The following is a 17,947-nucleotide window of genomic DNA, read 5'->3' as shown; positions in this document are numbered from 1 at the left end:
GATTAGAATCGCGAGACACTGAGAAGATCTAGCAAAAAACTCAACGAGGCTTATCATGCATAACGTCGTTGTCAAACCAAAATCTGCTATGTGCACTTTTTGACCTTTTCATTTAGTTCACAGCCCTATCTACCGTATAAAAAAAACTGTTATGTGTCTATAGCTTTAATATTTATCTATATAGCTTTCATTTGATATAGTTCTTAAAAATTCACCTTCATATAAAATTTTATACGAAAATGTTTTTACTCGTTAATTCAACATTTTTGCACATAGCAGATTTTGGTTTGACACCGACGATATATCCGTTTCATTTGTTTATTGGCCTGCTGTACCACAATCGTACTGAAAGTCAACTTCACTCAATTAACATTTACATCAATTACGTCAATCAGCCACATATCGAATGGAAACATAATTTACAATGGAAATATTGTTCAGAACCGACAGCTGTATTATTTAATTTATTTATTCTGTGACAATTAGCCGTTGGAATGCTTTTGTTTTGCTTGATTATTGGTGCACTGCGTCAATTAGGGCTGATATACACAAGAAGATCGATTGAATTACGACCTGCGAAACCTCTGTGGGGACTTTTGTCTTTCGTTTTGTGCGATTATCAGATTCAATTAATGTCTTTCAGGCAACTATACTTGTGTTTGAAATAAAAATATCGTAATGTGCTATTAGTGTGAAGTCGTCGTGGCCTAACGGATAAGACGTCCGGTGCATTCATGTTGACCGATGCACCGGTGTTCGAATCTCAGGCGGTTACCAATTTTTCTAATGAAATACATACTCAGCAAACGTTAACGATTGACTTCCACGGTGAAGGAATAGCATTGTGTAATGAAAATCAAACCCGCAAAATTATAATTTGCGTAATTACTGGTGGTAGGACCTTTTGTGAGTCCGCGCGGGTAGGTACCACCACCCTGCCTATTTCTGCCGTGAAGCAGTAATGCGTTTCGGTTTGAAGGGTGGGGCAGCCGCTGTAACTATAATTGAGACCTTAGAACTTATATCTCAAGGTGGGTGGCGCATTTACGTTGTGGATGTCTATGGGCTCCAGTAACCACTTAACACCAGGTGGGCTGTGAGCTCGTCCACCCATCAAAGCAATAAAAAACAATAAAAATAAAGTATCTATGGATTAGTTCGAGGAACAAAGTAACCCATAGACATAGCCCACTGAGTTTCTCGCTGGATCTTTTTAGCGGGTCGCGATTCCGAATCAGTGAGCTCACCGGACTTCTCGGACGGGTGTCCGCGAGAAGCTAGAATAGCCGTTTAGGCCACTAACGAATAGGTATGGCAAGAAAAAACACTAAGTGTAACTAAGTGTAAAACACTAATGTGTAAGTGTAAAAATACTTTGAATATACGATTCGGAAGCGTTTTAAAAACATCAGGTCACACACACTTTTAATGAAATGAAACTTATAATGTTTGTATACACTAGACGCGAATATTTCCTCTTGAAAATATTTCCTGTTCGGGTTCGCACTCTTGAACCAGCCCTTAACCGACATAATTTCTCGTCGTGTTAATTTAAATTATCTTTTTGAATTGGTAAATTAAAAATAGAATAGAATTATGATTTTATTTAAAAGTTATGCATAGGCACTGTGTTTTTGCGTAGGTCGCCACTCTTTTATGATCACGCATTAAAATTACTCGTAACGAATAAAATCTCATGAAAATAAAAACAAACCAAAAATTTTATTAAAGCTGACCGAGTCATCCGTGACCACGAAAACTGTCAAGTGTTCGAAACGTCAAAAATAATAAAAGCGGTACTAAGCCGTAGAAGCAGTCTTAATTGTGTCTGCGTCTCACGAAAATCGAAGAAAATTATGTACCAAAAATATTCATATACGTATTCTAGTTCTGATACGCAATAAGCTTACTGTTTATCAACAGAAAAAGAGAGAGAAAAAGAGTTGCATCGCTCACTACTGACGCCACCACTTTCCTATCTAGAAGTTCAAATAATAGGGGTTAAAGTATGAAATTGCCGTTCTATTGTAATAGGTACTTCAAATTGACATAGAACCTTCATGGTTCGAGATTTTTGAGTGAAACTTTTTTCAAATGGTACCTATGAAGTTTTTCTTTTAAAAAATGTGTGTGTGTCCGCTCCGACGCACGACTGAAGTTTACTGGATATAAATATAAATTTGTGTCAGTTGAATACAGTAAAATATGGAAGTTACGTATTCTAGTGAGAATGATCCGGGAGTTGCGGAACACGTGGATGCGGTAATTAAGTAAGTCTATATAATTCACTTTTACAATTAATATATAAGTTGTCCATTCACTGATAGAAGGAATTGTTTATATTTAATAAGCTTTATTAATAAATGATTTGTAGCGGGTTATATTCGGGTATCAACCCACTAACAGTTGATACGTTCAGGAATCGAACCCGAACGGCGTCCGGCCACAAGCAAAACGATGTCGGTAAATTAAACGAAACAATACGAGAAATAGTTCTATATTATGACAACACGATACACTACAGATTATTAACAAATTAACGAGACACAAAACAAACGACTAACAAATATATGAAAATACAATAATGAGAGAAACGCGCGATCAGTACGAGGCTTTGTGGCGGACTGCCGGCGCAGCAGCCCGGCGTCACCTGCGATAACGCGGCCGCGCGTTGGCTCCTGATTGGCGCGCGCACGCATCACGCAATCAGGAGCCAATCAGGCGCATAACGCATTTCGTGTGACATGCTATACTCTCTAGTACGATTTTGGTCCCCATAATTTTCATACTCCGGGCCTATATATGTAAATCGATTCTTAAGGAGTAAACTCCAAAAACGCAACATTCGACTATCGACTTTCAGTTGTTTTTTTTATTCAGCTTAGACAAGAAAGATGGCTTCTTCGAAAGTTCGAGTGATTTTTGAATACGAGTTCCGACGTGGAACTAACGCTACAGAAACAGCTCGCTATATCGATGTTGCGTTTGGAGAGGGGACTGCTAATGAACGCACCGTGTGATTTTGGTTTAAACGCTTTCGTGATGCAAATTTTGATTTGAAGAACGAACCGCGTGGAAGATCGCCCACACATGTTAATAATAATGAATTGAAAGAGATGATGGAAGCCGATCTCAGCCAAACTACTCAGGAATTAACGTCATAGCTTAACGTTATCTTACCAACAATATTGACTCATTTGCGTCAAATCAATAAAATAAAAAGTATGAAAAATTGTGTTATTCACTATAGCTTTCTCCGATCTGGTCAAACAATAACGGGAGATATCTACTGTGCCGAACTCCGAACAATAATAGCAAAACTTGTAATGAAACAGCCCCGACTCATGAATCGATCTTCACCATTATTGCTCCATGATAACGCGAGACCTCATACAGCACGAGGAGCCGTTTTAACTCTACAGGAACTGCAATTAGAGCCCATTCGCCACCTTCCGCATTCGCCAGACTTTGCTACAAAGGACTACCATTTTTTTCGTGAATTGGACAATTTTCTACGTGATAAAAAGTTTTCTTCCCAGGAGGCAGTACAAAATGCTTTCACACAGTTTGTAGAATATAGATCACCAGAGCTCTATCGCAAAGAGATAAATGACCTTTCTATTAGATGGCAGCAATGTATAGGTAATAATAGTAGATATTTTGATTTGATAAATATGTTAAATGAAAAAAAAAACAATTTCAATATTTTTTTAGCCGCAATTTAATACTTTAACCCCTAATATAAATCAACACTGACTCATTTTTTTATTCCCGACATCAACAAACGGAATATTTTTCCGAAAATGTATATATTCGAAAATACAAATATGACAAAAAATTTCGATGTAGTATTGTATAAAATGTAGCGCTTAATTAAGTCATTTGTTTGCACTTTACAATGGTGTTCAAGCCATGATTAGAGTTGACGTATTACGTTGTAATCGATTTTCGCGAGGCGAGCTCTATTCGATTAATTTGGAGTAGACAGATTCGTGGTTCAATTCAGCTAACGACGTCGAGTAATCGACAGATTGCCTATTCAACGACATCAATATATTGTCAATAAACCATTTCCGTTCTCAATCGTTCATTGAATTTTCCATTCCCTATTTAGAAACAACCTACGCAGATGCTTCCTACTCGCTACGGTAGCAAAGAAAACATCTCCTAGCTATTTCCTTTTGATTCCATTGAGTGATCTTTACAAACAAAGCTCTTGTTGTCGTTCATAAATACAATTTTATTTTCTCAGTATCGATACTCTATTTGTTTGAAGTTCGAATATTTATCAATAGATCGTAACAAACGTAAGTAAATTGACGCCGTTGTAGCCTTAGCCGAAAAAAGGTCACGAGCTACATCAGTCAAATTCAAAACTAAACACCAAAGTTCAGTAAAAGTCAAAGGCCGTATAATGTCCTATGTGAACATGGGCCACGCGCTTAGAAGATGGTTTCTCAATTGAAGTTGTAGATAAATTGCGTATTTTCTATTCTAAAAAGCCTCTGTGAAGGTCCTGAACAAAATAATCCTAATAAACGTTTACACATGGTTATGAGTATATAAATGATTTAATTACATAACATATACCCTACATATTACATTAGTATTATAAAAATATTATATAATATATACACGGTATATACAAATATCCCACAGAATATCAAACGGGAAACTAGGGGGACTGGAAATCAGTTCTGTTTCTTTCCACTTCACACAGCTATAGCTGAGCCAGACAGCTATACTTCTAGATATACTATACTTCTCTATATGATTTATAAATTGGCATCGAACGATATCTCAATTCTATTATACATTTAAGTAGAACGGGGCACTTAATGGGAACATAGCGTTTTCGTCACGTTCTTAATATTAAGCACAAAATAAACAGTCTACGTTCTTAAATCTTCATTTGACCACAACTCTTTTATGACATCACTGTCACGCCTTGTTTCTTATTGTCATGTTGTTGTCATCATCGAAATTATGTTAATTATTTAACCCGGACGAATGAGATTCTTAGGATATCCATGGCTTCATTAAATCCGCTGAACTGGTTGTGTAAATTAGGCCTTCAATTGTTGAATTGGGTGGCTAGTTGAGGCATGATTATAACACGATAGTTTAATTCTTAAGTTTTTTTAAGTTATTATACATTTAAATTTTATGAAAGTCCTTGATATTAAAAGCATAATAGTAATCTTGTTGGACGTTAAATCTGGAATACCATCAATAACGTATTAAATTAAAGCAGAGTCTTCAACTTTGCCATGTCATATCCGACATACATATACACAGTCTAATCATGAATAAAAACATTGGTGTGCAATAAATAAAAAAACGGCAGCATAATTCGCGTAAACACTCATCAAAAGTTAAAAATATCACTTTTAAGACGTATGTAGATGCTTTTCTTTGTTGATGGATGAACAAACTCACCGCCCACTGACACAACTGATATAAAGGTCACCAGAGCACATGGATATTAACGTGACTGCCAGCGCCCACCTTGAGACATGTCATGTCATTGAAAACAAATTTAAAACTAGGCATTTGCTTTCATTAAGTCTTCCAGTAGTACAATAATTGTAACAAGGTAATTTCACTGCACCGCCAATTATTAAGCTGTAGAGCTGTTTTCTCGAAACAGTAACATTAATGACGACAATTAATTAACGAGTAAATAAAGAATAATTTTAATTTTCTCGATCCATCGATCGGGTATCCGTAAAAGGTTTTCGGATTTTCGGAAGGAAAAAAAAGTTTGGTCTATCGGTTTCTTTTCTTTGAGTATATTTCAGTAATTACTATTCTGTCAATGTCAAAATTGAATTTTGTTTTCATATTGCTGCTTTCTCGATCTCAACTTATCAAATTTACATATAGTATAAATGTAAAATTACGAATGTATTTTTTAAATTATAATTTCCACTAGAAAACTATGACAATCAAATCACAGAGACATTCGGGTGCTATGTGATGTCAAGATTTTTGCTGACCACATTGCTATCTCTACTCTCTGCGGAATACAATACTATTTTCCCCATTGCATTGTATTGGAATTCCAACCACGAGACTACCTAGAGAATTCCATTTCAATCGAAACGCCATTGTGAAATCTGATAAAACTAGATTTTCTGTTGTATATTGCCTGTCAGCGGAAAATCTTTAACCAGGTTCAGTTCATTTTTGTAACATTCATATGAAAATATGTGGGAATAATCTTAATTAATTTATTTATGATCATTGCAGATTAACTTAATATAGTTTAAATATACTTAGCAAACTAAACAACATAAAGCATTCTTTCCAAATATTAACGTACATAACTGAGACAGCAATCCGTAAATTGTTTGAAACATTATCCATAATTTTCATTTTGAATTCAGCTCAAGGCATTATTAGATCACAAATAAACCGAAGAATATTAACTATACAAATTAATTATCTATTTTGTACATTATTTTAGAGTCGGTACAGTACAGTATAAGTCAGAAGCCAGCGAACTAGCGAGTCAAAGTTTGAATTAACAAGTTCCTCGATGTTGCCTTGTATATCATGTCTACAAATTCGATACTAATTAATGAACACCCACGTGAACAGCTAAAGTTTTATTATTAAATTATAATACACCGGCGCTAACGGAAACTGAAGTTCTTTGAGATCCTGCACACAGAGATTCCGTATCAAAGCTTGCTTTCAAAGAAAAAGTTATCTTACGCGTGGTTATTACCGGAGTTCCTTGTCCGGAGTCTGATATTATAATTTTAATATGAATTTATAAACGTTTATTTCATCTGAATCTTATAAATGTTCATATTTAAACTTAATAAAAATATTTTAAAGAAGTCGGAACCATACAAATTGTTCGCGGAAAATGTAATTAATATTTTCGAGTAAATTAACTGGACTATGAACACGGCGTTTTGATTTGTGAATAATTAATGTATGTATGTAATAATACGACTACACTTAATTATTGTTAAATAAAATGGCTCTAATTTAAAAATCAGTCAATACTATTGTTGACATATTTATTTATTTCGAGAATAATACTGAAATAATAGCTATTTTTTTTGTTGCCAAAGCTGCCAAAGTGTGACACTGCAGGTTATTAATATCCATTTTAATTTATTATATATGTCCTCGTGTTTAAATAATAGTCGTACTACAAAATTCCGTTTTCAAAATTCAGTACTGTGGAATGTCAAACGATTGCAAAAACAATTTGTGTCGTCGTTGTGCATCCCTTTGTTTTATACTCTGTTTCAGACAACCATTATCGTTTGTTTAAATGCACAGCATATTAGTATTCCTGTCAGCGTAGCCTTCCAAAATATATATCTGGCTTTGTATTTTGATTGTTTTCAGGCTTTGTAATACAGTCAGAGCTTGAGAATTCTATATTATTATTTTTATGGTCAACTTTTAATATTTATTACACGCGAAGAAGCTTTAAATAATTTTCAACTTTCATGAAACGTTTTACTTGATGCTCGAACGACGTATCTGCATTTCTACGCAAATTGACGAATTCAGTTGCTTTTTTAATCTGTTCCCCGATACGTAATAACTCCATTTGATATGTGATCACACTTTCGGAAATGCCGTCAGTGTCGGGGTATTGCAAAACATACGGCGACGAATTTTTTTTATTGCATTATGAGTGGATGAACTCACAGCCTACCTGGTGTGAAATAGCTACCGGAGCCCATAGATATCTATAACGTAAATGCTGCCACCCACCTTGAGATATCGTATGTTCCATGGGGAATGCTCAGAGGAATTGTTTGAGATGATACAATCATCTCGTTTTTACCATCGCACCGGCCGCCACCGAGGTAGAATTAATCCATACTACTTGGAGCCGCTGCGTTCATCCACATTGCGTTTCCAGAGATCATTTTTGCCACCATACCATGCGTACCATCCGGCTTTGGAATGAGCTCCCCTACACGGTGTTTCCCGAGCGCTATGACATGTCTTTCTTCAAACGAGGGTTGTGTAAAGTATTCAGGGGTATTGGCTCTGCCCCTGGCATTGGTAACGTCCATGAGTGACGGTAACCACTTACCATCATGTGGGCTGCGCTCGCCTGCCTGCTCAGGCAAAAAAAAAGACTTCTAAGGTCTCAATATAGTGACAATGGCTGCCCCACCCTTCAAACCAAAACGCATTACTGCTTCACAGCTGAAAAAGGCAGGTTGGTGGTACCTACCCATGCGGACTCACAAGAGGTTCTACCACCAGTAATTACGCAAATTATAATTTTGCGGGTATGATTTTTTTTTTTCAATCAAATCAATTTTTGATTGAAATTTCTGCCTACCTGTTCGAATATTTCGCCGTCCAGTAATATCGGTGTTTATACGTCCGAATTAATGGACGTGTAGCCTCCGACAGCCGTACTACACCTACGTGACGCTCCGAACCGAGAAATTGGGAAATTGAAATGCTCGACTAATTCTGCAACCCATCCTGTGTCCTGATGTACATTAATTTTCTAATAGACGCGTCGACGGTACGATGCTTTCGATTATTGTTTCGGATCAACCAATTTAAATGTTTCAAACGTTCCAGCATTTTGATTACTTTAAAAATTATAATCAGTAGCGAATATTGTAATTTAAATATCATTGGCCTTGAATTTATTCATTATTTTTTATAATTTAATGTTAGTAAATTTAATTTAATAAACATAATTTAATAAAAAAATTATCAAGAGAATGTAATAAAAAAATTCGCTGTGCCGAGCCCACGTAATGGCATAAAGAAGAAGAAATATCATTGGCCTACAAAATTCTACAAATTAACATAGAACTTTAACTACCGCATTTTGATGACACGTTCGAAGCAATCATTTTCAATAAGAAATAAAGTATGTTTTCAGTTACAGCTCCTGTCAATAAAATAAACACCCTGTAATGAATTTGAACTACCAAATTGGCTACGTCCTCTTTTGTTATGAGCTGACAAAGAGTTCAACTTAGGTAGCCTACCAAATCTGTAGTCTGGGGCGATACGAGGGTCCATTCAACGAGCCTATGTCAGTGACCTCTAATACGCGCTTTTCAATTCACACGATCAAAAGCTAATTAATTAGTAAAAGCAAACACAGCCAAATAAGAGTGTATGAGTGTGATGAGTTTTGTGTGAGCGAAAACATGGTGAATGATGTCGCACAACGTGTTGCATACAAACACTTATTATACTATTTCGTGAGTCATAGACATAATTAAAACTACTCATACTATTCCTATGTGCAATGAAACGCAAAAGTTTAGAATAGAATAGAAAAATAGACGGTAGTTAATACAGCATTGAAATGTCGAAGAACAACTTTTAGTCGTCCGCGACCACGAAAACTGTACGGCCCTTTAGCACAAGGCGTATTTTGAATGCGCAAACTTTTTTTTTTCCTTCCTAAGCTGAGAGCCTTGAGAGGCTATTTCAGCGTAACCTTAAGTAGGTGAGCTCACGGGGCTCAAACCTGACGACGTTGCTACCACTGGCCCTAGCAAGAGCCGCGCTTCGCCGAATCTACCACCGGATCGGAAACGCGACCCACTGAGAAGATCCGGCGTGAAACTCAGTGGGCTGTGTCTGAGGGTGAATTTACTCGTCGAGCCCTTCATCGCAAGCGACGGGTTCTACGAGAACGATGACCGGTGCTTGAAGTACCTAAAAGCACCGTTAGTGGATCGGGAGGATCCGAATTGACGTGTTTGGGGCGACGTCGACTGCTTTCCATTCTGTCCGCAGGATCGGGAATGTCGTTACCGGCGGCCACGATGAGAAGGTTCTCATGTCGTGCCGCTTTATCGAATTGGACGCGCAAATGACGTGTGTTTCAGGAACGCGCGTCGTTTGGGCCGTAGACGCAGATTTTTACGATACAAGCACGTGCATACAAAGGGGTGTAGGAGGAGAGGAGGGGCGCACACTCTGGTCGTCGCACCGACTCAATTGTACAACTGAACTGATCTGATCAAAACGTAGAAGCTACGAGCGACTACAACGCATCTATCCGAGAGCTGTAGAGACGTAGTAGCGTAGTAGACGCGCGTTTCACGATCACCACGTGTGCTTAGGGTTACAAGGTTCGTCCGAAACTCGTTTGAAGGGCGTCAACGTGCGTCATCTGCGCGTCGACTGCGCTCTTAAAATACGCCGTGTGCTATGTGCCTAAAATATTCGAAATGTCGGAAATGACGTAATAACAGTAAAAAACACGACATTAAACCGTAAAAATAGTTTTAGTTATATTTTTGATACTCCATTGTCAAACAACACAAAGTAATGCTATCTTATATATTTATATTTTTACCTGTGTGTGCGGCATGTTCTGTTGGACTGTAGCAGGGCGGCGCGACGCATGCTTCAGTGGGGCTACGGGGCGGAGGCCCGGCGTGCCGCTGGGTGCCTTTCTTCACCATGTAGCACCGCGGCATCGCGGCCCACGCTGCGTAAATAATAATAGTTACATTTAAAAAACAAAATATTCTCAAAAACTATTAACTTAATTAGCTTATTAATTATATATTTGTTATACGAACTGCAAAATTATGTTTCATTTCTGAACGTCAAAGTGTCAGCGAGCGACGTCCGCCATGACACTATTTCTCTTTCAAATCCATACGCCAAGAGCGACGCATCGATTTTAAATATTTGTTTTATATTTAGTTTTTAATTTGTCATTTAAGGACAACATCTCAAAAACAATAAATATAGTCCACGCTCATTTACTACAACGTAACATAATTGACTTATATATTTTTATTAATTACTTTTTGTTTTTTATTTTATTTACTTGTCTAATAACATTCAAATCATTATCAAATTTAAACCATTATCATTAAAATTTATATCATGATATATTTCAATAAACGTTGCTTTTTGTTATAATAAATAAGAGTGTAATTTAGAAAAGGCACAGCACATCATTTAATAGAACGAGGAACAAATTGTCTGGCCATACATCAAAACATGCTAATATGCGACTTCAATCGCTTTGAATGTTGTCGAAGTATTCTTTCATCTTATCAGCACATTGTAAGCTCGTACTTGCTAGTACTGGTCACGACCTTACCTTACACCAAGGTATCAAACAGTATGCTTTAGGTGTACCTTTATAACTGACGAAATGGTGGCTGTGCTACAGTATTAACATTCTTTCATAACAATCAGAGCTTCAATCTGATATCGTAACTTGAGTAACTTTAAAGCCTTTATAAAACATACAAAGATACAATACTTTATAAAATCGAATCTATGTAAAAGTAACAAATAAAGCGAAACAAAAAAAATTACTTAAATTTTTACTGGTGGTAGCACCACTTGTGAGTTCGCACGGGTAGGTACCACCGCCCCGCCTATTTCTGCCGTGAAGCAGTAATGCGTTTCGGTTTGAAGGGTGGGGCAGCCGTTGTAACTATACTGAGACCTTAGAACTTAAATCTCAAGTTGTGTGGCGCATTTACGTTGTAGATGTCTATGGGCTCCAGTAACCACTTAACACCAGGTGGGCTGTGAGCTCGTCCACAGATCTAAGCAATAAAAAAAAATAATTAAAAAACATTATTTCTTTTTCGAAATAGTCGAAAAAATAAATAGAATTGGTTTTGAACTATGTATATTTGACGTGGAATCAGAGCCTCGAAATGTAAACACGTCAGATACGACGCACTTCATACCTTTTAAAACTGTACAAAGCCGTTTCGAACTGCGGAACGTGAGTTTTCCGAACATTTTCATTTCATAAGATAAATAAACAACTTGTTTTTGCTTTCACGCGATTCAAGTACCGAAACTTTTTTGATATTAAATTTAATCGAGATGTTTACTCTCATTTTATAAAATACTAGCGAGCGTCTTTTAGACCTGCAAGTTTTTAATGAAAACTATGACGAAGTTTTATATCAATTTTTTATTTATTGCTTAGATGGGTGGACGAGCTCACAGCCCACCTGGTGTTAAGTGGTTACTGGTACCCATAGACATCTACAACGTAAATGCGCCATCCACCTTGTGTAAATGCGCCACCCACCTTGATTGACTGAAAGATTAAGACCAAATTCGTTTGTTCTTAATTTTTCATTGGCCTCAGTAAGAAAATATGAAAACCATAATAATTTATTCTTGAACCTGATAAATGATATTTTAGTTTTCTTACTATCAGATTCCGAATAAAAGAACCTAATGAAAATTTAAATTTACAAGCTAAAACTTGATTTATATAGATTGTACTTCATTCTTGACTGACACTCTTAGGCAGCGGCTTGGCTCTGCCCCTGGCATTGCTGAAGTCCATGGGCGACAGTAACCACTCACCATCAGGTGGGCCGTATGCTCGTATGCCTACAAAGGCAATAAAAAAAAATTAACATTTTGCTATTTTGCGTTGACTGGAATCGACACATAAACCGACAGAGAGAAATAGACAGATAATAAAAAAAAAAATCCAAAAATATAGTTTATAACATATATTTTCTAACAAACTAATTAGAAATTTTTCAAATCTTGTAGCAGCTGCAAAATAAATATAAGAATTCATGCTATGCACAATAAAAATACACACAATAAAAATCACAAACTGCAATATTTTAATCGCTTGAGAATTATCCGGTATCATGATACTGATACCCTGAAGAAAATAATTGCGAAAATTGTGAAAATAAAACGAAGCTTAAAAAAATAAATCCGTAGTAGCAAAATTCAGTTAAGAAAATCTCGTTTGATATGCTTTTAAACCATCATGAATAACAACAAAGGTCTGGTGTCGTAAAAACAAATACTGGTATATTAGACAGGCCTATAATTTATGTAATATTTCGATGATATCTTGAAACGTTCTTTTTTTATAAAATATATTCCAACTTATTCTGGCTTCGCTTCTGTATCTACTATAATATGCACCACGTACTATTCTACTTAATCGGAGTAAAGATATCACATTGTTCTAAGCTTTATAAGCCCTATTAGGTAGTGTCCCCGTAATCATGGCGCTTGCAACAGCTCCAAAACAGAGAATTCATGTTAAAGTCGTGATAAGAACACGTTCAATCTTCTCCCTGGTCGTATCACTCTTATCAGAACGGTCGTGGTCGTCATTCAGTATATCATTTCAGATGTTATAAGCCTCACGAGTAATCGCTTCTTCTCCCTGTTTATGGTGAGACTGGTACACTCATGTAACGATAAAATATTCAATAGTAGTGTTTATAATGAAAAACATCACCATCTGATCTGATCTGCTCAATTATATACATGACTAGTTGACCCGGCAGACTTCGTAGTGCCTCAATCGATAAACAAAATACCTAAACTTTTGTATAAAATAAACTTAAAACAAACAAAAGGAATCCGTCCGACGGGGGACACATCAAAGGAAAAACAAAATTGTTATTTTTATTTAATTCCGAGCATTTTCATATTTATCTACCTTTTAAACCTTCTCTGGACTTCCACAAATAATTCAAGACTAAAATTAGCCAAATCAGTCTAGCCGTTCTCGAGATTTAGCGAGACTAACGAACAGCAATTTATTTTTATATTTAGAGATAAGTAATATCGACCTATTTTGGTCAAGCAAATTTACGCTCATGTTAGTCGAAGCGTAGCGGGTCCACTGGGCTCTCGTCTGTCGAGAGAACAGACCCTCAAACCACGCTTGGACTAATACACGGATTTGTGTAACGAGATCTACGGTAAACCAATGCACTACTCGGGTATAGAGTGACATGTATTAGGCAGATTGCCTGCCTTGCTTACCGCTGTGCACTCTGAAAGGCCGAGAGCTATCTGTTACCTAGCTTTCATTGAATTGAACTAGTCGGAAGGCTGGTTTCCGTTTATACACTGTATCTGCTAGTGTACGTGATGTAAATGACAAATGATATGTCTACGATGTATCTAGTATAAGCTAGTAAGCATAAAGACAGTTTTAGTGGTCTCAGGTATACTAGTATATACAGTTTACATCAATATATTCCTGTTGCAATTACACAAAATATTCTTGTGATAACACTGTCTTGTACACAGGTTTGTATCTGCAAATCTTTGTTTGTTACAGTCATACGTCATAATTTGCACTTTTACGAGGATCATTATCCTGGACATTCGATAGTTGAGAATAAATTTTTGTTACGATTTTATTGAAACACATAATTTTGTTCAGTTAAATAAAAAGTATGTAATGAAAGATATGAATATTCTACATTAAAAAAATTTGTTGCAAATTATTATTTCTTCTATAAGCAGATTACAGATGACCTTTTGCCAAATATTGTTTGTATTTGTTAATTTTGCTACGGACTAAATTCAATCAATAACCTAACTTTTTGTGATAAGCCTTTAATACTCGATTTCACGCTTCTTTCATCAAACGCGTCGAAAATCACATACAAACTTTAAATACCTGCCTAATACAATACGAAACCTGTAAGGGGTAACAATCTGAAGAACGCTTTTTAGTATGTGAAATGCATGTTCTAATCAGAAGCAGGCTTACTTTGAAAATGACATGCAAATGGCCATCGCTTACCTAGTATTTTATTCATATAGGCATAAAATAAATAGTAGATGGATATTAAAGGTATAAACTACCAAAATTTTATGTTTGCAGTTAACGCGGCTTAGGCTCGATGTTGATGAATCAATCAGTCAGTCAAGACAAGCAATTATGTATGTATAGATTGGGATACATTTAGACACTCCAACAGTCTCGTGCTAGTGTTGTGGTGTGATATTAGTGTGATAATAATGTAAAATATCCATAAGTACGAGGCGAAAATGATTACACCCAGACTATGAATTCAAAGACGTAAAGTATAGTAAGCTGTATACCAATTAAACGATCAATATTTGGTTTGAATATATGTTTATTAATTGGTTATCGTTAATGTCAAAAATAAAGTTAGCGGTAGAAGTCATATAGAGCGTTAGATATTCTCTAGAAGATAAAGGGAACAGCTAGTATATGTAAAACAAATCAATGGTTATTGATACATTCAGTTTAATACGGCATTTCGTTGTAATCAACCATCCAATGTGTCGCTAACACGCAGTGATTTTAATGTACGACAACGTGGAGAGGATAACGATTTGCAGTTGTTTTATTATACGAAAGTTTATGAAGCCAATAAAGTCGTCGAGCGTATGCGGATCGACACTGAAAACTGAGCAAGTGCATCAGGAAAAGCGCTCTAGGGGTTCCGTAGAAAAAGTAAATTTACAGGTTCTAACAATTTCTTAACACTTTATTGAAGAAGGCTTTGACAGGCGATTCTTTAACGCCATGATTTTGCCATTCGGATACGGAAAGCAACGAGTATAAGAGGAATCGAAAAGAAAAGAAAAAACGTATGCCTTGCTTTTGTCTAATTTACACCGTAAAACACTAAATTTAGCTCAGTGAAATTTTGCTTTCAACAATCAAAATATTCACTTAATTTATTTTGAGCATGCTCTCGAGTAAAGGGTAATTCTGAAATATCACTATCAAACCTGTGACTTTAAATGTTCCTCTCATTTAATTTGACGCTGTGACTTAAGTTTACCAGGACTTAGAGTTACAAGAAACTAAAAGGTATTAGTGATTCCCGTCACGACAGAATCGTTCGTCTTTTCTACGAAGATAATCAGCAAAAAACGCACAAAGCCCAAGCGACGTCCACGTCGGTGCCATTTTATTACGAGATCATGCAATATAAAATTACTTACACGATAAGTAATTAAGTCTTTTTAATACGATTTTATTAGCTTCAGACGTATGTATGTTTGTAACGTGATCTTTGAACATGATTTTGACCCCCTTCAAAACGTCTGATTGACTCGAAATTTGGTATACTGATTAAGGACCGATGACAATTCAATATTTAAAAAAATTCAAAAATTGAAATTCTACCAAAAAATGAAAAATAAATTTTTATAAATTTGAATTAAAAATGGTGTAAGAAAAAATGATTTTATTGTAAAAAAAAGCGTGGTGTGCGTGGTATCAGCTGTTATAAATATTTTATGAACAGATATGAGTAGAAGGGATATTTTGATAATATCCTGAAAAGCGCCTCACGCTTTTCTACAATAAAATCTATTTTTCTATTTTTAGTTGGATTTTCTATAAAAGCGTATTTTGTTAGTTTTTTTAAACTATTATTTATTTTCCATAAACCCCCAAGTGACGTTTTGTTTCAAACTTTTCACACTCTATATACCTACAATCCTACGTATTACCATACGACAGTTCGTTGATATGTCTATCTGTCAATAAGCATTACACGGATAAAAAGTAGCGTGAAATAAAATGAGAGTGATATAAAAAAAAAACATTCGAAAGCTGTTTGCTCTAGCTGTTAATCCTATTGCAGTTCGCACGGTACGAAGCGGAATAAGATTACGCTGTACGTGACCCAAAAACTGCCGGTGAACTCAACTCAAAATGTACGAGAGCGGCACCCGTTAACACGTTCGACAAATTGAATGTTTTGTAATACAGCATTGCTGAAGTCCATGGGCGACGGTAACTACTCACCATCAGGTGGGCCGTATGCTCGTCTGCCTAGAAGGGCAATAAAAAAAAACCTAGCGACTGCGCAATGGTTAATGTGCGAAGACGCGAAACATCAATTATTTGTTGTGTGAAACGGGTCACTTCTTTTTTGCTGTTACGTAAATTTGTGAATGAGTTTACAACTCGTCTGATCCTAAGTGGTTACCGCAGCCTCTAAACACCGCAACTTCTACTACCCACTTTGAGACATGAGCTCGAAGTCTCAATTGTTTAAAAGCTAAATACTGTGGTACTTACTCGTGCGAGCTTACAAAAGGCCCACCGGTAAATTAAAACCATTACACTAATATAATACATAAAGCTGCTGCGCAGTCTGCAATGTAACTCACAGTCGCCTTTCACGACTCTCCTGGGAAGAGACGGTTGTGGTGCTAATTATTAGTGCTATTCTAGACTGACACCACATGCACTAAGTCGTAATCGCGCTCGGTATATCCGGGTTTTGGGTCTCACATTATTTATTGTTTGTTCTTGCACTCGATATTATTACAAAATTTAGCAACTATTACAAAATCCTAAAACAGAAGGTTAGTGTTCTGATTTTAAGCAGTTTTCAGTGAATATCACAATAATTTAACTATTAAATGTAATTTAATATAATCACGAATATACGAACCGAGATACTTCTCGAAAACTCTACCACAGCTACATTTCTGAGCGCCGCTTAATATTATTAACTTAGCACACATTACACTTCGACTTATCACTCAAACTACCGTTTTTTTTTTTTTAATTAAAATACTATTCGCAATGAATAGCTCTAGCATAACGTTTTCATTCGAAACTTCGCTCCGTGTGATAAGCAGCAATAGCTGTCAACGAAGACAACTGTCTATGCGGCCTAATTCAATAACAAGAAACGATTAAACAAGACCGCCCCGGGAGAGATTAGCGCGCTTAGCGCAAATCGAGAATGAACTACAGAATTCAATTACAGTTAACCGAAACGCTAAGCCTTGAAAATAAAGTTACCAGACTTATTTTACAGGATTCATCAACGTGAATAACGGGAAGCCCTACGCCCTCGGACGCTTGTTGTTGTACCTTAGTCGTACTGCAACTCGTGTTTTGTTTTTATATAGAGTTTGTTTTTTAATTTTATTTTGTAACTTTTTTTTGGTTTCTATTTATCTACTGAACTCGGGAGAAATAAGCGCGTAAAGTTCCGCAAAATGAATACATTTTCAAAAAGTGTATTTTCGCACCGAATTGTTTTTGCGAAGCACGTGGCTTTATGCGAACAACAAGTAAATTTGAGTTACACAAGGTTTTTTATTCTTGTATTCTTATTACTGTGAAATTGGGCAGCATCGTGTTTCCTCTTTTTGTTAAAGCTTATGCGCTCATGGCTCGTGTACGGACGGTCCATTGATGATC

The 17,947-nt window shown here is 36.2% G+C and overlaps 1 protein-coding gene across 1 annotated transcript in view; it reads right to left on the bottom strand.

Moving 5' to 3' along the window:
• LOC101738352 (zinc finger protein SNAI2) overlaps nucleotides 1–17,947 on the bottom strand; it is a 138,036-nt gene that overhangs the window by 38,650 nt on the left and 81,439 nt on the right. Inside the window, exon 2 of the mRNA XM_038010915.2 lies at nucleotides 10,328–10,462. Coding sequence (XP_037866843.1) covers nucleotides 10,328–10,451 — 124 coding nt within the window. The 5' untranslated portion in view covers nucleotides 10,452–10,462. The remainder of the gene's footprint in view (nucleotides 1–10,327; nucleotides 10,463–17,947) is intronic.

This window comes from Bombyx mori, chromosome 1, assembly GCF_030269925.1.
Source record: "Bombyx mori chromosome 1, ASM3026992v2".
Lineage (NCBI taxonomy): Eukaryota > Metazoa > Arthropoda > Insecta > Lepidoptera > Bombycidae > Bombyx > Bombyx mori.
This window is presented reverse-complemented; position numbering and strand designations above follow the sequence as displayed.